Source organism: Carassius auratus, chromosome 38 (genome assembly GCF_003368295.1).
Source record: "Carassius auratus strain Wakin chromosome 38, ASM336829v1, whole genome shotgun sequence".
NCBI lineage: Eukaryota > Metazoa > Chordata > Actinopteri > Cypriniformes > Cyprinidae > Carassius > Carassius auratus.
In genome coordinates, this window is record NC_039280.1 from 2,632,728 (window position 1) to 2,658,001 (window position 25,274).

The 25,274-nt window shown below is 36.2% G+C and overlaps 1 protein-coding gene across 1 annotated transcript; it reads right to left on the reverse strand.

Moving 5' to 3' along the window:
- Positions 1-12,414: 12,414 nt before the first annotated feature.
- On the reverse strand, positions 12,415-21,894 carry LOC113056657 (calcineurin B homologous protein 1-like). Its single transcript, XM_026223451.1, has 7 exons — positions 21,568-21,894; positions 19,302-19,374; positions 16,987-17,067; positions 15,535-15,662; positions 14,826-14,887; positions 13,738-13,860; positions 12,415-13,018 (listed from the first exon to the last, which is right to left on the reverse strand). Exons 1-7 carry the CDS (start codon positions 21,632-21,634, stop codon positions 12,965-12,967), a joined length of 588 nt encoding a protein of 195 aa, XP_026079236.1. The 5' UTR covers positions 21,635-21,894; the 3' UTR covers positions 12,415-12,964.
- Between the last annotated feature and the right edge of the window lie 3,380 nt (positions 21,895-25,274).

Here is a 25,274-nt window from a genome sequence, read left to right on the forward strand (position 1 = left end):
TCACGCATGGCGAAACGGAAGTTGGTTTCTGTATTAAAAGAACTGGGGGGAGGGGAGCCGACTGTGATTGGTCTGTTCTGATCATCGCTGAGAAAAGTAACACATGTCAGGCGACATCGCTGTAGCTTAGGCCCACCGTGAAGGGGGAAAAAATCACAAACTATTATGAGATAAATGTAAGAAACGATATAATATATACCGACTGGCTGATCAAGCACGTTATAAAGGTTACATTTGCAAAGCTGTAATTACTGTATACAGCATATTCACATTTATTGATGAATCTGAATAAATAAGCTTTCCATTGATGTGTGGTTTGTTAGGATAGGACAGAGATACATCTATTTGAGAATCTGGAATCTGAGAGAGAGAGAGGGAGAGAATCGCCTTTTAAATAAAATAAAAATATTTTTGACCCATACAATGTTTTGTTAGCTATTGCTACAAAACAATATAGGCTACCCGTGCAACTTATGACTGGTGGTATGTGGTCCCAGGCCACAAATATTAAGTAAAACTAGAAAATGTGAAAATAAATAGTTAAATAGAGTTTTATTCATCATGTGTTCCCATATTGTTTTTGTATTGTGTTTTTGTAAAATCTGTTTTGTTTAAATACTGATCTGTTTGCTATTTGTAGTGGATAATATTTGCTATGTTTTATAATGTGATCTTTGGGAGAATGGTAATAAAACAGTTGCCTATGTGGAACCACAACCATTAAAAAAATGTCATGCCTTTTTTTTTATTGACTCGCAATACAGATCAAATGATTTCATATCTAAGTGATTGTAATAATCACCCTTGTTCTTAAAATAACCTACATTTATAATCAGTTTAATTTTATGAAGACAATCCACAAAAGAGTAAGTGAAAAAAAAAATTGTTTGATACACTTTTTAGCATTTAAGGCAACAAAGGGTAGAAGTGGTGGGACAATTTTTTTTCCACATATAACTGAAAACTGGAGACAAAAATAATATTGATTAGAGCATGTCGACATGTTTCACAAAGGTAAGAGTGAGAATTGGAGCAGGAAATGGACAAAGAAGCATAAATGGGGCCGTTTACAACACATCTGGCACAGGAAAATAGATGAATGGGTGCTTGGGAACAAGAGTAGATTTCCAGGAGTCTGCTTTGTGTTGGTCTCCTAAATGCAGTAGTCAAAGGAAATGCTTCATAAAAGCAGAGTTTTGCAGTTAACATCATGAACATCATGATGCCTCCCATTTAAGACCAGATCAAAATTTCACAAAAAAAAAAAAGACTTCAGCAGCTAGACCTTTAATGTCAAGAATGAAAGTTTTCCACACATGGAGGTAGATGTAGTAGAACTAAAAGAATCCATCATTTCCTACCTAACAATTGTTATGGAAATAGTGTTTTTTTTTTTAAGTGAATTTAAGATCTGGAGAAACCAGGCTCGAGGTATTTCATCCATTCTGTCACTGATTGGGGTTTGGTTCCTTGCCACTGCTGACTTTGGCTTGTTTAGTTGGATGTCTGAACTGCACTGACACATGGAAGAGATTTAAACTGGATGACAACATATGGAGTCAATGAAATTACTTTAGCTTGAATGAAGAGTCTTTGTCTTCTTGCATTGACAAACTATTTTCATGTTGACACTGTATAGCTGCTCTGACACAATCGGTATTGTATAAAAGCACATTTTTACATTTTTTTTTTCTCTTGTGGGAAAAAATACAAATTTGGCCTGCAGTTCCCAGAAGCCTATGTAGATCACAGATCCATTGCCACCAATGGTCTCTACAAATCAACTTCTCATGATACTTTAGAGCAGTGGTTCTCAAACTGGTCCTGGAATACACCCAGCCCTACACATTTTGTAGGTCTCCCTCAATTAAAAAAAAAAAAAAAAAAATCACACCTGATTCAGGTCTCTCAGTGGAGACTGCAAGACCTGAAGTGGATGTGTCAGATATAGGGAGACCTACAAAACTTGCAATGCAGGGGTACTTCTTGGAGAGGTTTGAGAAGCTCTGCTTTAAAGAAACGACCCTGTTCGGTTTCACCAAAACTGGAGGTTGACTTGCCCTATATGCCACAGTATCACATAAAACATGGAAAGTGGAGTTGTTCATAATCTACTAAATGCCTCCTGTCCTCCGAATGATTGGATTTTGTGGTCTGATACTTTGAAATGTTTCTTGTTACACACCTCCCCAGTCTAGGGATGGGAAAGGGTTAAAGACACACCCACCCTTTAGGAGGGGTGAAGGCCAACAAACAGAACATACTAACACCCAAAAGCAATCCACACAACTTTCCTGAAATAGCAGAAAGTGTAATGAAACTAAATGGCAACCACCTCACTACAGCTTACCACACAAACAAAAAACACACAAAAATAAGTATTGGTCTTAACACAATGAAAATAAATCATATTTGGGTTAAATGAATCATCCCAGAAGAGGATGAAAGCGCTAACCATACTTTTACCACCAAGTCAACTGCACCCACAGCAGAAGAGACTCTTACTCCGAACCTCCACAAACCAGACATCTCAGATCTGCCTTTTATTGCCAAACATTCTAGTGGGCCACCTCTAGAGGGCCAATCATCAGCTGAATCATTAAAGGGGGGTGAAATGCTATTTCATGCATACTGAGTTTTTTACACTGTTAAAGAGTTGGATTCCCATGCTAAACATGGACAAAGTTTCAAAAATTAAGTTGTACGTTTGAAGGTGTATTTCTGTTCCAAAAATACTCCTTCCGGTTTGTCACAAGTTTCGGAAAGTTGTGTGACGTTAGATGGAGCAGAATTTCCTTATATGGGTCCTGAGGCACTTCTGCCGGAAGAGCGCGCGCTCCCGTATAGCAGAGCACTGAGAGCACAACAGACTTCACTGATCAGAGCAAGAGCGTCGCGAAATGTCACAAAAGGAGTGTGTTTTTGGTTGCCAGGGCAAGACGACCCTGCACAGATTACCAAAAAAAAAACAGCATTAAGGGACCAGTGGATGGAGTTTATTTTTACAGAGCATCAACGGAGTTGTGCAAGTGTTTGTGTTTGTTCCCTGCATTTCGAAGATGCTTGTTTTACAAACAAGTTCCAGTTTGACGCCAGATTTGCACATTGTTTATTTCTTAAGGATGATGCAGTCCCAACGAAAAAGGGTCAAAGTAAGCGGTGAGTAAAACTGCTTCAAATATCTCTGTGTTGTTAACTTAGCTATCGGCGCTTAAGCACATCAAGTAAACAACATGCGATGTTGTCATCAAACTGGACTTTCCACATGTTCAGCTTAAAAAATAAAAATAAAAATAAAAAGACGACAAAGTGGAACTTAGTCATTTTCCAAAACCGCTAAGCAAATATATACAGTTTCAGTACATACCACATAGAGACGTCGTTGCTGATGCTGCTCTTGTTAAATTTCAGCCTCTGGATCTGATTCTGGATCATAAATATACGCTGAATCTGACTGTTAGCCATGGTTTGTTTTGGTTGGTTTTGTCCTCACGGTGTCACAGCTTCCAGCTCTCAACGCAAAAGCTTAATGGCGCTCGTGATTCTTTAGCTCCGCCCACACGTCACGCCTCCAGCCGGTCGTGTTTTTCCGGGAAAAATCGGTACAGACTATCTTTCTCTTATGAATATAATAAAACTAAAGACTTTTTGGAGTTATGAAGGATGCAGTACTACTCTATAGGTACTCAAGATTAACAGGATATTAAGTGAAAACGAGTATTTCACCCCCCCTTTAACTTACTGAACTCCATCTGTTAGTCCTTAAAGGGTTAGTTCAGCCAAAAGGAAAATTATGTCATTAATAGCTCACCCTTATGTCGTTCCAAACCTGTGAGACCTCTGTTTATCTTCAGAACACAGTTTAAGATTTTTTTGATTTAGTCCGAGAGCCTTCTGTCCCTCCATTGAAAGTGTGTGTACGGTATACTGTCCATGTCCAGAAAGGTAAGAAAAACATCTTCAAAGTAGTCCATGTGAAATCAGAGGGTCCGTTAGAATTTGTTGAAGCATCGAAAATAAATTTTGGTCCAAAAATAACTCTTCCGGATCTGTTGTGAGCGTGTTCAGTGCAGTGTAGTAATATCCGGTTTGCGAACAATTCATTCGATGTAACCGGATCTTCTTGAACCAGTTCACCGAATCGAACTGAATCGTTTGAAACGGTTTGCATCTCCAGTAAGCATTGATCTTATCTTCATGCATGTTCTGAAAGAAAGGGCCTGATCTTCTTGATGTTGAATAAAACAAATCTGCAGGACTAGACAGTTTTGTGGGAAGTTGTGGCCTAATGGTTAGACAGTCGGACTGGCAATTGAAAGGTTGTGAGTTCGAGTCTCAGGCAGGCAGGAATTGTAGGTGGGGGGAGTGCATGTACAGTGCTCTCTCCACCCTTAATACCATGACTTAGGTGCTCTTGAGCAAGGCATTGAACCCCCAACTGCTCCCCGGGCGCCGCAGCATAAATGGCTGCCCACTGCTCCGGGTCTATGTTCACAGTGTGTGTGTGTGTGTTCACTGCTCTGTGTGAGTGTACTTCGGATGGGTTAAATGCAGAGCACGATTTATGAGTATGGGTCACCATACTTGGCTGAATGTCACTTAACTCACTCACTTCACTTTTAGCAATGTGGTCTGAGAAAGTTTGCTGATCATCAATCACAACTCCAAGGTTTGGCTGTTTTTGGAGGAGTTATGGTTGATGTGCCTGTTTGTGATGAGACTGTGGGTTTGCTGAAACCACAAGCAGTTCTGTGTTGGCAAGGTTGATAACCAAGTCAAGGGTGCAATTAAAGTCTCCACCAATAATTAAAAACTCTTCTTGTGAAAGAGAAACGAGAATTTTTAAGCATATCAAAAAGCTTAATTCTGCTCCTGCCAATATTTGGTTCAACATCAAACTAAGTCAGGCTGTTGTTCCAACATGCTTCAAATCTACCACCATTATTCCAGTCTCGAAGATGCCACCTCCATCCTGCTTCAATGACTACTATCCTGTTGCACTTACTCCCATCCTCATGAAGTGCTTTGAACGGCTAGTCATGCACCTCATCAAGTTTTTTGCACTACAATCTTTATCTGCACTGCTTGCTTACTTCACTCGTTTGCACTCTATCTGCCATGTGCCTTGCGCTGCTTTATTTAACTTTATTTATTTAATAATTTTTTTTAATGATATGCCCTTATTTGTTTAGTTGTATTTTATATTTTATCTGTCTCTATCTGTATTTTACAAACAGATTAGAAAGGTGGTTAGATTTTTTTATATTAAGAATAGAATTAGAATAGTGAGTGCTAAAGTTAGAGGGTCAAACAAAGATGAAATAGATGTGTTTTAAGCCGATTCTTGAAGATGGCTACTGCTCGGAATGAGTTGGGCAGGTCATTCCTCCAGGAGGGAACATTTAATTAAATTTAGTGTTCCAGATTTAAAGTCCCTAAAAGTGAATTTGTGCTTTTTTGGGATGTCACAATCAAGCAACGTTCACTTGCAGAATGCAAGCTTCTTTAGTGTGCATAAGTCTGAAGTAATGAATTTAGGTAAAGGTGTGCAGAGCCAGTGGTAGTTTTGTAGGCAAACATCAATGCCTTGAATTTTATGCGAGCAGCTATTGGTAGCTAGTGCAAATTGATTAATAGAGGTCTGACGTGTATTCTTTTCAGTTCTTTTTGGATAATAAATGTTAACACAAACATTTATCCAAACCCCTATTCACCTCATTATTTTTGTCACTGTGTGTTTCTTGCAGAAACATCACATTAATCTCTTTATTTCTATACTTTCTTTTAATCATAACCATTTATTTCTTTCCCTAATCTCATTTAAGTTAAGAGACCCCACTATTAGGACATCCATAATAAGATAGGATAGGAAAGTAGAAAAAACAGTAGTCATCGAAGAAAGCAAAAGGAAAGACTGATACCCTTTGTGTACTTATTTTAGTTTACATTTCCCTGCTTGGTGTTTCACCCTAGTTTCACTTGTAGCCAAATTGCTGTTAAGTTGTTTTTTTAACTGAATAATTTTCTGTTGAGATAATACTTATGTAGGTTGCATTCTTGGCTTGCTTTCATAACACATAACACTAATTTGTCTAAATCTGGAAACAACTTTTTTTTCTCCTTTGTCTCATCCAAGAAAGCTTTAATCTGCTCATCTGAAAACAAATCACTTCCACAATTAGCCAGATGAATCATCATCTCTTCCATTTTCTACATTTGTTTCTGATAAATCATCAAATTGTTCACTTTGCCCATCATGCGTTTCATTTTCCTGTACTGTATCACCACAAACATCTCCCTTGCTAACAACATCACTAAAACTTGGAAGCTCAGCATCATTCACAATATTTTCAGAAACATTTTGCCTTACCTCAGTGATAGCATCTGCCTTTTCAGGTTGTTGCGGTGTACTTTTACTATTGAACGGGCCTTCGGATGGGCGGGCATGTGAAACATTTATTTCCAATATCTCCACATTCAAAGCACCACAGTCACTGTACTTGCGTACACCATGTATGAGCCCTCGCCATGAGATACCCAAACGACACATTGAAAATTTTAGTGTGAGAGCTAAAAAACATGTAAACTTGTCTTCTGAAAGATAGCACGTTTAAGTTCAGCATTTTTACAGCCCTTTTTGCATTTGAACATTTTAAAACTCTTTACAAAACACTTGAACCATACCTTAACCAGCCCAAACAATAACAAAGGGAAGACTACAGGATTTAAAGGGGGGGTGAAATGCTATTTCATGCATACTGAGTTTTTTACACTGTTAAAGAGTTGGATTCCCATGCTAAACATGGACAAAGTTTCAAAAATTAAGTTGTACGTTTGAAGGAGTATTTTTGTTCCCAAAATACTCCTTCCGGTTTGTCACAAGTTTCGGAAAGTTTTTTTCGAGTATGGCTCTGTGTGACGTTAGATGGAGCAGAATTTCCTTATATGGGTCCTGAGGGCACGTCTGCCGAAAGAGCGCGCGCTCCCGTAGAGCACAGCACTGAGAGCACAACAGACTTCACTGATCAGAGCGAGAGCGTCGCGAAATGTCACAAAAGGAGTGTGTTTTTGGTTGCCAGGGCAAGACAACCCTGCACAGATTACCAAAAAAAAAAAAAAAAAACAGCATTAAGGGACCAGTGGATGGAGTTTATTTTTACAGAGCATCAACGGAGTTGTGCAAGTGTTTTTGTTTGTCCCCTGCATTTGAAGATGCTTGTTTTACAAACAAGGCCCAGTTTGACGGCGGATTTGCATATCGTTAATTTCTTAAGGATGATGCAATCCCAACGATCGTGTGTTGGAACCGCAGGCGGTGAGTAAAACTGCTTCAAATATATCTGCCTCCTTGTTAGTGCGTCCGCCTCCCATGCCGGAGACCCGGGTTCGAGCCCCGCTCGGAGTGAGTTGTTGCTGCTGCTGCTCTCGTTCAGTTTCAGCCTCGGGATCTGATTCTGGATCATAAATAAATGGCTGAATCTGACTGTAAGCCATGGTTTGTTTTGGATGATGGTTTTTCCCTCACGGTAATGTCACAGCTTCCACATGCTCTCAACGCAAAAGCCTACTGGCGCTTGTGATTCTTTAGCTCCGCCCACACGTTACGCCTCCAGCCTGTCGTGTTTTTCCGGGAAAAATCGGTACTTTCTCTTATGAATATAATAAAACTAAAGACTTTTTGGAGTTATGAAGGATGCAGTACTACTCTATACTCAAGATTAACAGGATATTGAGTGAAAACGAGCATTTCACCCCCCCTTTAAAGAAAAACAATAAAATAATTACCAAAACCCATTTGACACATTTATGACAACATCAGAAATAACAGCACATTAAAAATAGCAAATTGAAGGCATGTGGACAAGACAAATAATAGCGGCTCTTACATAATTCAAGCTCTTGCAAAATTAGGCTATTTAATCTGATCTTATCCTCTGGTGACTTCCCTGGGACTGATCACACCTATACGTACATAAAAAAAGGAGATCAATGGCAGTAATTACTGTGGCGTTTGTTTGGGCAGAAATATTGCAAAGTTTTTTGCAATATAATAAATAGCCACATCCTTACAAGAAACAACATCCTAAATAGATCACAAATTGGCTTTTTACCAAAAAAAAGTACATCTGACCACATATATTCTCTCCACACTCTAATTCACATAAATCTAATATTTCCAAACAAAAAAAATTTCCATGTTTTATTGATGAAAAGTCAAATGCATTCTGGGAAGCAGAGCTGTTCAATTATGGAGCAGAAGTCCTAGAACACAGCACCACAGCTACCTGGGCATCAAGATCTCAGATCTCTTGATTTCCTCACTGGAAGACCTCAAGCGGTGAAACTAGGCAAGTACACCTCCAGCTCCATCACCCTAAACGTAGGAGACCCACAGGGCTGTGTCCTGAGTCCCCTGCTCTACTCTCTCTACACACATGACTTCTTGTATTCGCACAGCTCCACATCTATAATCAAATTTGCTGATGATACTGTGGTTCTGGGCTTCATTCACAACAATAATGAGACCACATACTTGGATGTGGTAGAGAAATTAACATCATGCTGCCAGGACAACTGTCTCTCTCTGAATGGGAGCAAAACTAAAGAGCTGATTGTGGACTTCAGGAAGAGACAGCAGCAGCCCTATACTCCTCTTATGATCAGCAGGACCCCTGTGGAGAGGGTGAGCAGCTTCAAGTACCTTGGTGTAAACATCTCCGAGGACCTGACTTGGACTACTCACATTCAAACACAGGTTAATAAATACAGGCAAAGACCGTACCATCTGCGACAGCTGAGTTAATTCAGGATGTCACCAGCAATCCTGAAAACTTTCTATTCAGAGGCCATAGAAAGTGTATTGACTCAGTGTATCATATCTCAGTGTGGTATGGGAACAGCTCCAGTCAAGACTGCAAAGCCCTGCAGAGAGTTGTGCGCTTAGCTGAGCGCATCTCCGGGTCTGCTCTCCCCTCTCTGCAGGACATCTACCTCAAACACTGCAAAAGCAGAGCTGTTAAAATCATCAAGGACTCCATCCACCCCAGTAACCATCTTTTCACTTTGCTGCCATCTGGTAAGCCTGATGGCAAAAAACTGAGAGACTCAGGAGTTTCTTGCCCAGGCCATCAGGCTCCTAAACTCAAAACCAGCCTGTTAACATCTTCATATCTCCACTTAATATTAACTTTATCAGTAAGATATTCATCATTCACTGCCTGACATTGACATACTGACAGTGTCAACCCGTTTGCACATTTGCCTCTTGTACATCCCTGTGTATCTTAATATTTAAGACTACAGTATAATGCACATATGCACATTGTACATCCCTGTGTATCTTAATATTTATGACTACAGTTCACTTTCATGCACATTATTTTGCATTCTATATTTAATTCTACAATATAAATGTTTTTATATTTTATTCTTATATTTTTATTGTTTAATTTTATTTCATTATTTTATAGCTATATTCATGTATATTTTAATCTGTGTTGTTTTCTTTAATAATTGCACTGTCCATGGAGCGGACCTGACTCACATTTATGCTATATATAATTGTGTATTTGACGAATAAAAATCTTGAATCTTGAACCACAACCCCAACATTCATAAAGACAGTGACAAAAAAAGTATAATTATGATGAAAAATAAATAAATAAAAATCAAACAGTGTTATTCGTCCCCAAATTAGCAAATTATCTATCAAACAATAAAAAAAGACAAATCCTTTGAAAATATCTGCTCTTTGACCATGACTTAGAAACATATAAAGGAAGACATAAAAAAAATCCTGGAAACCGAGAGAACAGCGACTATGCAAAAACTGTACTGTATTGCACTTTCTTCTTGTCTGCCCCAAATACCACAATTTTCACAAATTTCCACAATTTGAATCATTGAATTGTTTTTTTTTTTCTCTAGATTGATGGTCTTAACATATTCTGTATTTTACACATCTAAAATGGCAATACTGCAACACAAATATCATGGCAATAAAGCAACTTGAACTTGAAATAGAGAGAGAGCATGCACAAGAGACACTCCCACGTATATATGTCCTGGGACATAACCCATATTCACTCACTGTAGGGATTGAAAGGACTGATAAAGAAACTGGTGGAGGAAAGGAGGGAGCTTTCCCCTTCCACATGCCAAGTTATGTATGTCCTGGGACGTTTACATACACTCAATCTTTCAAAAGATTAATGGATACCTTTCACGCCTAAGGAAATGAAGGAAATGACACAAACTGATGTCATTTCTCAAAAGATTAGCAAAGACAAAATGAAACTGGATATTTAATTTCCAAAAAATGATGCTTTAGTGTCTTTAAAATACATGTATCATTCTGCTTTTAAATTCTATGAAAGCTTGTTTTCATTATGAGCATGCTTTTGTATCCACAATTATTTGGATTTAGTTTAGTCTGTTGATTAAAATACACTAGACACAGTTGCACAACAAAACACTAGGGAACCATGGCACTTGAACTTATTTGAATCAAGACCATCCATACTTAAACACAGAGACCACGTCTCAAGTGTATATCATAATTATTTCACCACACTGAATGAGTTCATTTATTTATTTTTGTTCTCAGGAAACTCCAATTCAAACATATTCAAGAAATCTGTGCATAGAGCAGGAATCCATAAGAGGCACTGAATAATTTCAAGTATCTGTGAACGATGCATGGATTTAATTGTAATCAAACAATTAGTGTTTACTTTGATTTATTCGTAGATCTCTAAAGACAAATAACATTAAAATACAACAGACTGTTGTTGTTTCCCCCATCAACTGTTCAGTCAATGGGCAAATAAATGAGTTATGTTTGGCTTCTATAGTACCTTCTTATAAACGATGCATGGCAACTTGGAAAATGCATGGCATGACAATTAGGAAAAATTATACCCTACAATAAATCAAATTGACTTAATTAACCGAATTAATGAGAGCTGAAAATACTAAGGAAGTTGTTTTTGCACCACAAAAATATCAGAATTGCAAGTTTATCTCACAATTCTGACTTTAGATCTAGCAATTATGGGTTGGTACCTCACAATTCAGATAAAATTGCAAGATAAAAAGTTGCAGTTACCTTTATGGGTTTCCATAGTTCTTAATGGTTGTTTACCAGTGGAAATGAAAGTGGTCCATGCAGCACTTGCAATTATATTCTGGTTCCTCTTTATCTTGAGTCCATCTTTCAAATGTAAGGTCTAAAAGATTGTTTTCAACTGTTTTCTCAATCCTCTGCCAGGCAAACTATTTTAAAGTGCGCCTATTATGGGTGATGAAAGGTTCTTATTTTGGTTTTGGGAGTCCCCAACAACAGGTTAACATGCATGCAAGGTCAAAAAACAGTTTCACTATCTTATAATATGCATTTACTTTTTACCTTATTTGCTCAACAACTCCCAAAAATTCACTCAACTGTTCATTTTTCCAAACCCCTCTGTGATGCTAATCTGTAATGATTGGATTGATTGGTATCCTTTTCATGAAATCATGCCTGTAATGCCCGATAAAGCAGTGTTTGTGAGTGCTGTGCTGTTTTGTGTACAGTGTTATCTGGGAAACTGCTATTTTACTGCTCCAAAAGCAGCACCTAGTTGCAAAGAATGAATTTACATTTTCATTAAAAACCAATGCGAATATACCAACAAGTGGGTGGGCAATAAGCTAATGTTCCCTGTTGATGGCTTGGGATTCAGACTCGACTCTTTCTTTTGAAAGAAAAAGGCTGCATCCAAAAACTGAAAATTTTGAAGGTATCATAGATGTTTCCTTTATTGCATTTGATATCCCACAATCCTGTGCGTTCCATTGTGTGACAGTTAAGCTAAAAAAATAGAGATGACATCTGAAAGTTGCAATCGGTGGTCAGTTTGTGTGTAAATGTATGTTTTTGATCAACGTTTTCCACTTTCGATGTCATTTCTAGTGCAAAATTAATGTTGCAGTAATTAAATATTGATATAGTTAGCACAAAAGCTCTCTAAATTTAGCTGTAGATCATCAAGCCGTTAGGCTGCTTCAGAAGTCTGTCTGAAATCAGTTTTCATTCATTTTTTACATTTTAAAAGATGTTTTCATTCACACTACACACTGTTACACACTACATGAAAGGACATTTTAAAAAATCCATAAAAGGGGCACTTTTAAGATGACCAGTGAATTTCATTCCAAAAGCTTTGGTGTGCATCACATCTAGTACGGTTTAATACTCTGTTATCATTTCTGGGAATGTTGCATTGGCAAGTTTTGGATGCTTAAACAGATCTTATTTTTGTTCGATACCGCAGTGACACCGGAAATTACACGCTTCACCTTTAAAAAGTCTTGACTATCCATATGTTATTTAAAAATGAAATTGGAGTGTAGAATAACTCAAATACTCAAATGAACCGCTTCTCTTCTCTTTATTAGGCATTTAAAGAAAACTTAAATTCAGAGAAAAATACATTTTTCTGAGTTAAGAGGCATTCAGCTATTTCACTCCCTCTGATGTGTTGACTTAAGATCATTATAAATTACGAGAATCAAGACAGCCTTATCCACCCTTATAATGAGGTATTGTGGAACAAAATATTATTTCTAGGGGTGAGAAGGAAAGTTTCTCTGAAGATTTGGCCTTTAAGTAGGTGACGAATTGTGCATCCGTCAGTATCAATTTCAGTGACAGCTTCGCCATTTGGAAAGTTTTAATAAGCTGCTTTCACAGCCGGAATAAATAGAATTTCACAAGATAAAAGCCTCTGTGACTTTTGAGAAAAGTGAAGGCACTGGATCCGGCCTTCTAGTGCAAAAGCAACTCAAGAGTGATAGATGATTGAAACAAACGTAACATGATGACAACATGATCATGTTTAAAAAGGATGAATCAACCCACAGAGAAGAATCAGGTGGCGTGACACTGATGGTCTCCAATCAGAGTTCAGAACACATTTGGTTTTCAGTGAAGGAAGCGGATGCTCATCTTCTGTTCGACATCCACTTTTTCCAATACCTGAAGAGAGAAAAATAAATAAATCACCCCAAAAACTTTGGAATCATTCAAACTTTTTAATATTTTTAGGGGAACAATTTAGCATTCCATCACTTGTTCACCAATGGATGCTTTGCAGTGAATGGGTGCCGTGAGAATGTGAGTCCACACGGCTCATAAACACATCACAATAATCCACACTCCAGTCCATCAATTAATGTAAAACAAATTATCGAATCCATCAAGACATTTTTAACTTGTTGCTTCCAGTTGAAAATGAATTTTCAAGCCATAATATTGCTTTCTAATCTGTCCAACTCAAAGACCAAATATTTTGGTGGATTTTGATATGAGAGGAAAATTGGGCGATTAACTTTTTCACTGGAGGAATAAATGATGCTTATTTTGGCATGCAACGACGGTTTTAAGTTAGAGCGCCTTTACAATGGGTTTGTTTCTCACAAACATGTGGCTTTCTATTCACAAGATGTTAATTGATAGAATAGAGTTGTGTGGATTACTTGTGGATAATTGTGATGTTTTGATCAGCTGTATGCACTCATCCTGACGGCACCCATTCACTGCAGAGGATTTACTGGTGAGGAAGTGATCTAATGCAAAATTTCTGCAGTTCTGTTTCATCTTGAATGGCCTGAAGAGGAGTACACTTTCAGCTATTTATTTTTGAATCTTTGGGTGGTCTATTCTCGTCCTATACCTACTGCTTTTCCTGGCATTACCTTGGTGAACTCGCTGAATGAGATACTCATGTCTCCATTAGTGTCAGCTTCCTGGATGGTCCTGTCTGCAATGCTTCCAAGTTGCTCATCAGAAATATTCACGCCAACCATCATTCTCAAAACCTGGAAAACACGCAAGTTTGAGTCTCTGTTTTACTTCTATTCTTCACATTATTATCTGGGGCCATCAAGTGGCTCAAGGGCAGACTGCAATTCCCCATGCATGCATGCACTTTTCCAAATTACTTATTTCCAAAGACTCCTGAGGTTCAAAAACACCATCTACTGAAACAAACCTGCAAAAAAGGTTCATTCTGGATTTTATAATGAGTGTTGACCCACACAGTAATAGTAAAGTAATACAAGTATACTAGATGCAAGTCTTTACATTTTATGAGACACACTGCATATGCTTCCTAGAAGTTAATTTTTCATTAAGTTGTTTATTTTTTTCAGGAAAAAATGGCATGTGAAATTCCAATGCTCCCAGAGTGGAATAAACCCAGCAAAAACAAAAGAAATCCAACTATGAATGAGTAAAATAAATATATGGTGTACCTTTAAGGGGGTAAATACAAAGGGATTTGTTAAAATAAATGAATTTTCCCAAACGGGAATGAATAGAAGGATAAGCATTCCCATGGGCTTCTAGACTGATTACACATTGCAATGATAATTCAGAAATATTTTGTAGCTACATCACACAACAGTATAAAACGGTTTTATACGTTTTGCATTTGTAAAATGTTAAAAAATATATTTACAAGCCTTTCATAGGTTTGTATTATTAAAAAAATCTAGTAATATGTACAAGCAAAGAAAATGTTTAAAATATAACAGTAGAATACCATGGGTTAATTCTGTTTCCATGTTTGACAGGAAAGTAAAAATGACATGTCCCTGAAGTCCCCTAAGCCTGATCCTCTGAAATACATCAGTAATAGGGTTTTCCTTGTCTAACAGAGCGTCTGCTGTGGAGATGAATAGCTGGTTTCACATGGCAAGGGCAGGTGAGTCAGTGGCTCTTTGTTCAGATCGTACAGAGCGTTCTTTTGTCAGAGACGGGACATTAAGCACAATTCTCTTACCTGTAGCAGTTCATCTCTAGAGATCTTGTCGTCTCTGTCAAGGTCGTATAACCGAAAAGCAACTGCAAAAAACAAAATATTATTAAAAGCTTAAAGTCGCATCACTTTGTGCAAGATGAACACACTGCAGGGACTGGTAACAGAGAACTGGTTTCCTGGGCAGAGATTAAGAGCAGCTAAAGCATGTTTACAGGATCCTTAAAAAAAGAGCAAGTTTAAGACCAGGATCTGTTCAAGCGATTTGTTTCCATTTGGGAAATGACTTTTTGCCTGCTTTTAAATGCTTAGAGACTGCTCCATTCTTGAAAGCTTTCAATGCATCTGTTATTTGGCCATTAAGTTTTTAAATGGGATTAAATGAGTTTCGTACTCATTCATTGTCTTGAGACTTTTCAAACTTAATAGCTTAAAGTGGTAATTAAAAACATAACATTTAAAAATGTTCATGGAGGTCCTTGTTTAAAATGGTTTTCGATTAGAATACGTTTTAAAATGCTATTTTATTTCTGTGAAGCAACGCTGAATTGTCAGCATCATTCCTCCAGTCTTCAGTGTCACATGATCCTTCAGAAATCATTCTGATATGCTACTTCGCTGCTCAAGAAACATTTCTTCTTATTATTAATATTGACAATGGTGCTGCTCAATATTATTGTGGACACAAACAAAACCTTGACATTAATATGCGAGGTGTTTGAGCTGGACTCACAGAGGAGTTTGTTGGCCCTGCTGTTGAGCGGCTCGCCAGAAGTCGGGTCTTTGTTTTTCTCGTTATCCTCCACAGGACGGAAGTGAGCCAGAGTCCTCATGAAGCCCCTGAAGTTCACCTGATCCTCACTGAAATACATGAGAGAGACACACAGAGACTTTAAAACTGACCACTAGTGGCCGACTGATGTGGTTTTAATGCGTGCAGAGCCAGATGCTGTCCCAGACAGACTCGCTGATGTCTAAACTCGAAACTGCTGTCCCACTTTAGACTCAATGTTTTTCACTGACGTGCCCACAAGGTGGTTTCTTGAGCCCACAGGAACATTCAAACAAACCACGAGATACCAGCCACACAATAGAGACAGTAATGATAGGGTTTACAGAAGTTACTGAATGTGATTTCATACAGTATCACTATTACAGCCAAAAATTCACACAAACAATGTTATGGAAACTACATTTTCTGAGAAACGGAGACAAAAGTTATGAAACCGCTCAAGAATTTGCCCTCAAACCCCAACACCTCCCCAACCACCAAAATAATTTAGAAGACGGAAATTGAAACCTATTATTTAAACCATAATTCATTGTGACATTATTTTCATAAACTGTAACGGCATTTCCCCCATTTTTTATGACTGTTTTGAAAAAATCAGTTCAAAAAGGTCAGTACATTTTGTCTTTTACAGTACACTTTTATCTGCTAGGAAATATTAAACTAATCAAAAGTGACTGTAAATATATTTTTAATTATACAAAAAATACAAATATTTCACATAAATGCTGTTATTTTTAACTTTTTATTCATCAGAAACCTATACTTTTTTTTGTAAAACTTTCTAAATAAATAGGCAGCACAACAATATTGATATTAATAAGATTTTTTTTTCCTTAAGCAGGAAATCAGCACATTAGAATGATTTCTGAATTTCCATGTGACACTGAAAACTGGAGTAAAGATGCTGAAAATTCAGCTATCATCACACACAGTTGTAATAGTTCAAAATATTACGGTTTTTACATTAATTGTCTTAAAAACTTATTTTCATAAAAATCGTTTCCATTCCTAAAACCTTTCAACAGTAGCGTGTAAATATATATTCATAATTAAAACATTTTTTGTCATGAAAACAATGTCACAATGCCAAAAAAAACAAAAGATACAAAAATATTAATTTGATTAACCCAGGTTCAAATTTATTATTTTCTTATTTTTATTTCTTTGCTTTTTGTGTGAAATACACACACATATTTCTCCTTTTCTCATTACCCATTAGTCTTTTCTTTTCCATTTACTTCTATTTAATTGCTTTCTTTCATTTGTGCAGTTCATTGTTCTTTGTAAAAGCAGAAAACAGTATTAAATCAGATCTGTGTGTATACACTGTATTATACTGGTGCAATAAAAGATGGAGCTGATGTTTCAAATGTCACATGTCAGGTTCCTCACCCCTCTGGGAAGAAGGCATTAATGATCCGATCGCCAAGAGGATTTATGGCCAACTCGGGAATCCTCTGGAAGTCTTCTCGGCTGAGAAGGAGAAAAAGAGAGGTAGAGAGGGGTTATTATTAATCATCAAGTCAAGTTGAGCTTTAGTGTCATTCTGCTACATGTGTGGACATACAGTGAAACCAAATGTCATGCCTCACAGGACCACAGTGCTACAGACAATCATGAAGTTAAACAGTACAAACCCATATATACTCTATATAAACGTTTACCTATACATAAATTAAAAAATACAAACTATACGAATGCTTCACATAATACTATACCTATAAACCGCAAACCTACTGCCAGATAAGTTTCAGGTTTTGCACACGGATACACCGACAGAAACAAGCCGGGTGCATACAGTAACACGAGAGACCGTCCTTATTTAATAACACATTGATTATTCTCATAAAACTGTCCTTCTCGAATGAAAAGCTGTTTTCCTTAGTGAGAAGCAAAGCTGCTGAAAACCTGACATGGTTTGTTTGTTTTCAGGCTTTTTACTTTGAGGCAGTAAGAGTTTTTCAGTTTGCGCACGTCTCTCTGTGCTCACTGGATCATGTAACATGTAATAAAGCAGGAAAGCCCTTCCCTAATTCGGAGAAAATGGGACTTGTTAAAAGGATACTTTGACGTGTACCAGCCTTTAAATGGCTGATATGAGTAATGGTGAATACTGTGTAATAATTACTGTGCTCAGTTAGAACTGTAATCACATCACAATAATGAAAAAGCAGTTTCATAATGGATTATTTCTGGGAGTAACCTTGTCGTGCATAAGGAAAGTCACGGAGTGACCTCCACATTAAGAAACATCACACACCTCGCTCTGATTTCTGAGACTGTTTACTGTTCAGACATGAGCCAGCATCTCTAATCTCAGCCTGACGGATGTTTGGGGTGATAACAAGAACAGAAAGTCATCAACACTGGAGGATTTTTAATATTAACCATATCGCTGATGACGTTTGTTGACCTAGCCATCTTCTCAGCTGATTTCAGACCACAGAGGATGTTGCGATTAAAAACAAACGATTAGAACAAGAACACAACTTGTGACTTCTGCATATTTGGTAAACAGAACGAGTTTAGTTTCATAAGACACGTCACAGAAATGATTTACAAAAGAGTCCGTTTTCAAGTAAAAAGTTGGGATATTATACACTTCCATACACAAGTTTGGGGGTTTTGAAAGAAGTCTCGTGCTCACCAAAGCGACATTTGAGCAAAAATGCAGTATTAATGTGAAATATTATTACAATTTTATATTTGAATTTATTTAAAAACTTAATTTATTTCTGTAATGAAAAGCTGAATTTTCAGCAGTCTTCAGTGTCACATGATTCTTCAGAAATCATTCTAATATGTTAATGTTCTTCACAACAAACATTTATGTTGCTATTATTCATTTTGAACGCAGTCGTGCAGCTATTTTTGTGGAAATACATTTTTCAAGGTTCTTTGATACATAGAAAGTATAAAAACAGCAACAACAACAGAAAACCTATGCAAGATTATAAATGTGAATAAAAGATGTCAATTTAATAGACCCTTGCTGGATAAAATGAATAATTTCTTAAAAAAAAAAAAAACAGTTCTTTTCTCCAAAAAATAAAATAAACTAAAATAAATAAATAAAATTGTTTTAATCCTTCAAAACACACCATTGTTTATTCTATCTGGCTATGATGGCATGCATTAAACTTCCTTTAGAAATGCTATCAAATCCATTTCAAGTATCAAATGCACAACAATTAAACACATTGCAAAACTTGTGGACAATGTGTGTGATAAATGCTTCATTTATCACCTGGATTTAACCATCGCCACTGTGTTATGGCTTTCTCATCTTCTTTATAACTACCTTTCATTGATCATAATCTCAGTGTGTACAGGTTAGTTATGAGGACACACAGAGGACGTTACGCAAACAACTTTGGCACAAGGAAGTACACGCTTCATAAGCTTCATAGCTTACAAGGAATATTTACAATAAAAGTCATATTTTTAGCAGTGTAATAGGAAAAACGTGTTTCCTCGCAGTCAAAACTCAAACACTGATCTATCCATTCCTTAACAGATTAACTATCAGAGCCTGAGGATGGTGAGAATGTTAACCAGAGAGCCAGAAAACATTCAAATGGAGACGATCAAAGGATGCTCAGTAAAAGCGAGCATGCAGACGTAACAAAGGGCCAAAGGTGTTACAACAACATGCTGTTAAAGTTCATTGTTACTCAACACATGTCATTCAGTGGCGTATGTCATACCTGAGCGCTCCATTTTCTCCTTTATCGAGACTGTGGAAGCGGCTGTAGAGGCGAGTGATCTGACTGTGGGAGACTGGAAAACACAAACACAACAAGGTCTGGTTAAGGAAGGACAGTGAACATTCAAGTCACAGATGTGATCATCAGATGGACAGTACTGGGTAAAGCTTATCTGAATGACCTTACACCAGAGATTTCTCAAACTCGACAAGAGATAGTGAACGTCTCGTCACAGAAGAGTTATCACATTGAGATCAGCGTAGACAGGATTTACGAAAACCATTTAGACACGGACACGCTTAAATGTTGAAACTTGATACTTATTTCAAAATAAAAAAGAAAAACATGAGAGTGACAGTGCTTTAAGTAAATACAGATTTTTTTTATAAATACATTTGTACTTTGCATTGGCTACATATTCTATAAAACTAAAACAAATGTGTACTTTTATATATTTTAATTATAGAAAAAAATGTGTACTTTAGATTTAAGCAAGCAAGTAAAAAATAAAATACAAAAAAAACTAATTAAAATTTTTAATATATATTAATACAATATGCCTAATGTCCTGGAAGTAAATTTATATATATATATATATATATATATATATATAAATAAATAAATAAAAGGACAAAATGTAACAAATATCCTGGAAGTAAATAAATATTTTTTTTCCTATTTTGTTATTTTTTTTCTATAAATAAGCATGTGTTTATTTAGGCTAATATATTACAAATATATTCTGGACTTTATTTGTTCACATTTGTTTTGTTTTTTACAATTTGTTTTCATAAAAAAAAAAAAAAATCAAACCAAATGAATAAAGACAAAAAGGAACACATTTCATAAGACTGGTTTGGATTCCAGCTTTGCTGTTTTTGCATCTCAAACTATTTCATAAGGTGCATCCTGGGATACTTGATGTATAATGGGCACTAACTGGATTATTTCCCTTCACTTCAACACAATTTAGCCAAACTAAATACATTTGTAAAGAAATCATTGTAAACTGAAACATCCAGTCACCAGAGAAAAGCTGCTTTGGCAGAGTCTGTATTCATGGAAAGCCAATTACTGACCACATCACGGGAACATCTTCCAGAATAATTCAGACTTTGATCAACACAAGTAAATGAGGTGAATGAACACAGAACCATCCAACATGATGAAGGAAGTCACACAGTGACGTTCAGCCAGGAGTTAAAACACAACCACATAAAGAGAAGCGGTGTGAAATCCTGGCTTCTACCCAGTAGGTTTTCACACCAGAGGACAAGAGCAGAAAATAACAGACAATTACAAGAAGGAGAGCACTTTATGTGGCTTTGAAGGAATGTAGTAAAATCTGGGTTTACAAGCATATGAAAAACACATGCATATAAATCTTGGCATTAGAAACTATGAATATTAACAGCTATTCAAAACATCTAAAAAAAACCTTTCGAGCTTGGTATGTGTGATCTGCAAAATAAAGACTAACATATAACCCATACAGCACCAATAATGTATAAAGCATATCCCCAGTCTATTTCTAGATGTTGTGGGGGTGGATGTTTCTCTCCCTGTGGTTCATCCGTATACAGAAGGCCGAAGCACAGAGACGGCGGAGACTGGAAATTATATTCCCTCATAGCATTTTGTAGAGCTCGAAGTGCAGTTGCACAGGTGCACATGGTATCATTAAAATCTAATTATTTACATCAGTGAAAACACGATCCAGACATAACTGCACCCAGTTAAATCCATTAAACATGAATGCATCATGTAATTCTTGTTTATATGCACAAACACAGTTGCAGCTTGTAAGAGATATGCATCAGTTGCCCCTCAATGCACGCCCCACTCATATCACAACACACACAGACCAGATGTTATATCTCTATCTAGGCAGTTGAAGCATAACATTCTCTGAGCTTCTTATTAACCAATAATATAAATTATATATATATATATATATATATATATATATATATATATATATATATATATATATATATATATATACACATTTTTTTAAATTATATATCTATAAGAGAGTGTATCTTGGATCCTGTAACTGGTTCCACCAAGTCTTTCTTCAAGATGCAAGCACAAAAACATACTTCTAAAATAGTTTTAGAAGGCGTTTAGTCATATATCATTACATCACAGGACACGAAATACTTCCTAAAAAGCTCTGTATTACATGTGTCATCATTTTCCAAACTCTCAAGCGATGTCTATATAACCCAGAAACGCTATTAATCCACCCGAAACCGCTACTTACATCCAGTTTCTTTCTTGATTTCTTCAATGTCCTCTTCTCTGAGTAGAGATGAAGCTCTGGAGCCCATGACTGCTGTTACTACTGGAGTTCAGCTCGAGCTAACGCATGAAATTCACTTCTGAACACCAAACATAGAGCTCTATAAAGCTGTCGGAGGAACGGTCGGCCTTCGCAGCTGTGTGTCCCGCGTTATCAACCTCCAGCTTCTTAAATACGACCGGTTAAGGAGCGACCCAAATCTAATCTAGCGGAATAAAGGAATAGTTTGAAGGGCTAAGCTAAAGGTTGGTCTGAGTGGAGCTACATGACGTCTGCAAATGCAGGAGTTTCGGACACGCCCATCGAATACTGCGCTGTGATTGGTCAGTAAGGTTGTCCGTCAACTGGGCGGGATTTAACGGGCCAGGTGTGTGGTGTGCTTTCTGCTGAGGGTGGAACACAAAATTCCTAGAAATCGCATAAAGCAGGTAGAGTGACAATGAAATGGGGATGCCATATAAGAAAAAATGCAGCATTCACAAAATGAGAACAGCACAATAGAACTGAAGGGTTACACAGAAAGCCATTCAAAAGACAATACCATATAACTATTTAAACTAATCGAATCTCATTTCTCTACAGTTTATACCTTTTGGGTCTTAAAAAGTGCTCCTATTATGGATTTCAGAAAATTACCTTTCATGCAATGTGTAGTAGCTCTAAGTAAATGAAAACGAATCGTTTGGGAGTCGTTGAGCAAATAAGGTAAAAATAAATGCATATTATAAGAAGATGAAAGTGTTTTTTGACCTTGCATGCATGTCAATCTGTTGTTGGGGACTCCCAAATCCAAAATGTAGCAACTCATAATGTAATAACTGCACATAATGTAACAAGTATTACATTATTATTTAATTAAAATGTTCATAATAATTTTCTCAAAACATAAGAAAATCTTGAGCTCATAATATAATAATAATTCTTAAATGTAATTTTTTTTTAACATAATGTAATAGGTTATTGTATGAGAAATGTATTACATTATGAACACACTGTGGCAACATATAATGTAATAACAGTTCATAAGGTAATACCAGAACATAATTTGAAACAATTATTATTATGTTTACAATATCATAATTATATTTCAATATAATACATCTGAGCACAAAATTATCATAGTTTGATTAAAAGAAAATTAAGCTTATTAGGCTACACTGTGAACTTTTTATATATTTATTTAAAAAAGCTTACTAATTTTGTGACTATGATATGCTTCATTTTTGAGATATAGGCGTGGTTTCACAGACAGGGCTTAGACTAAGCCAGGATTAGGCCATAGTTCAATTAGGACATATAAGTAATTTTTATAAATGTGCATTCAAAAAATTAAATTAAGTAAAAACATTACTGGTGTGCATTTTGAGACAAAATAAATGCATTGATTTATCTTAAGATCAGTCAGAGCAAGTTTCTTTCAGTTGAAACAGCTCAGACGTAGATTTTAGTCTGTGAAACCGAGGGATAGTCATTTAAATGGTTGTTATAAAAACTTCTTTATATTGTACACAAATGAATAGGCCTGATGTGTTTATAGTTTTGGTGATATGATCAGTTTATCATGTCACGCACAGTTTAGGGAGCTAATCATTCTCAAAAAAAAAAAAAAAAAAAAAAAAACTCCCAAGAGCACCCTTATTTGGACTGTAATGATAACATATTTGGAAAATTCTTCTGTGCATATTTACATTGGCGCTCTGGAGAGCATCAGATGTTACTATTTACAAGGTTTGCAGCATTGAACAGTGTTCTCTCTCTCTCTCTCCCTCTCTCTCTCTCTCTCGCTCTCTCGCGTTCTCTCATAGGCTAAATAACAGCACAAATATTTTAACTGTGCCTTATACTGTGCTGCTTATACTTTATTATATAAATATATAATTATGAAAAATTACAATATTTTTGGTCAGTTTATAATGTAATATTTCTCATAATGTAATAATTGTTACATTATAATCTCAATATTTTATTATACTTTTAGAAAATTACTACATTATTATTGTAATAAAATGCTCATAATGTACTAGATTATTACATTATGTGCAGTTTTTACATTACGTGCAGTTTTTACATTAAGAGTTGCTACATGATGAGGCACTTTAAAGGTAATGTATGCAGGATTGACACTGAGTGGTTGAACTAGGCCTTGGAGTCCAAAATCAAAATATCTTCAGACTTGATGCACACACAGGTTGTCAGACTGATGATTGGCAACACGGGCTGCCGGAATACAATTGGGTAAACTGGCAGTGGGTGGATTTCATGTTTCTTAAATATCTGCAAACATATTGTGGTATTTTTATGCTTTAGTAGAGTCAAAATCTTACATACAGCACCTTTACAGAAATACACTTTAAATCCTGATCTTCACATCTGGCTGAAAATAAACTTGCTTTTGTTGTTAAAAACTCAAGTATTATTATTATTATTATTATTATTATTATTAGTCCAACATTATTATAGTATTATTTTATAATAAGTATAAATTATTTTAAGTATAAAATAAATATTTTTTTTCTAGCAAATTATTTGAGTTAGTATTAATATTTTGAAAGAGCTATTTTCATACTTTGTTTTTAATTGTTTATTTTTTGTTAAAGTTTTAGTTATTTTATGTGCTTTTGTATATATTTTTTTTAATGATTACTATTTAGGTTTTCAGTTTTTTTTTTTAATTATTAATACTTTTATTTATTGCCATAGCAATCTTAGTGCTTCAACCTAGCAATTAACTGAAATAAGTTTAGTTTTTCCTCCATCTAATATCTATATTTTAGATTTATTTCAATTAAGAAAAACATGTTTTTAATAGTTTTAGCTTAACCCTGGATCAGACATTAAATTACACTGAATTCATTGTAGCTTGTTTGAAACTATAGTTTAAAAAAAAAAAAAAAAAAAAAAAACAGCACTGGGTTGTTGACAGATACACTGACTATTTTTTTTTACTTAGGTTCACCTGTTTGCTCAATACTTTCTTGGTATCAACCATGGATAAATCAGACAGTGACTAACGCAGTGTTGTTGGTGGAAGGATGCTACTGAGGACACGGGAAATAAAAACTAAAGACACCAATCAAAAAATGTTTTGCTTGTACATTTCAAAAGGAAAATGAAGAAACACTATATTTCCTAATAAGTTGTTAGCATGGCACACAACATCTTCCTCAAACCAAAGCAGTGAAGTACATTCAACCTCATGTTCACTTTATAATGAAATTGGAATTAAACTAAAAATATAAATTCAAACTAAATCAAACCTAACGACCAAAATAATGGCACATATTACATGATTTCATCTCAAAGACTCCTGACGGGTGTTGCAGGGACTAAAGACCATCAGTGCCTTTGGAAATAAATCTTCTGCAGAGATGAGAGCGTGTCAGGAAGCAGCAGTCAGAGCAGATAATCATGTGATCACTGGGCCGGAGAACAAGGTTCGGAGGACCCTAAAACGAGTGAACGTAAGGAAAGCAGCCGGACCTGATGGGATTTCTGGCCGTGTTCTGATGTCCTGCGCTGATCAGCTCGCTGGTGTGTTTAATAAAATCTGTCCTGATCCCTGTGCCTAAGAACAATAAACCCTCTTGTCTGAATGACTATCGTCTAGTTGTCCTCACATCAATAGTCATGAAGGTCTTTGAGGGACTGGTTAAAAACTACATTTGATC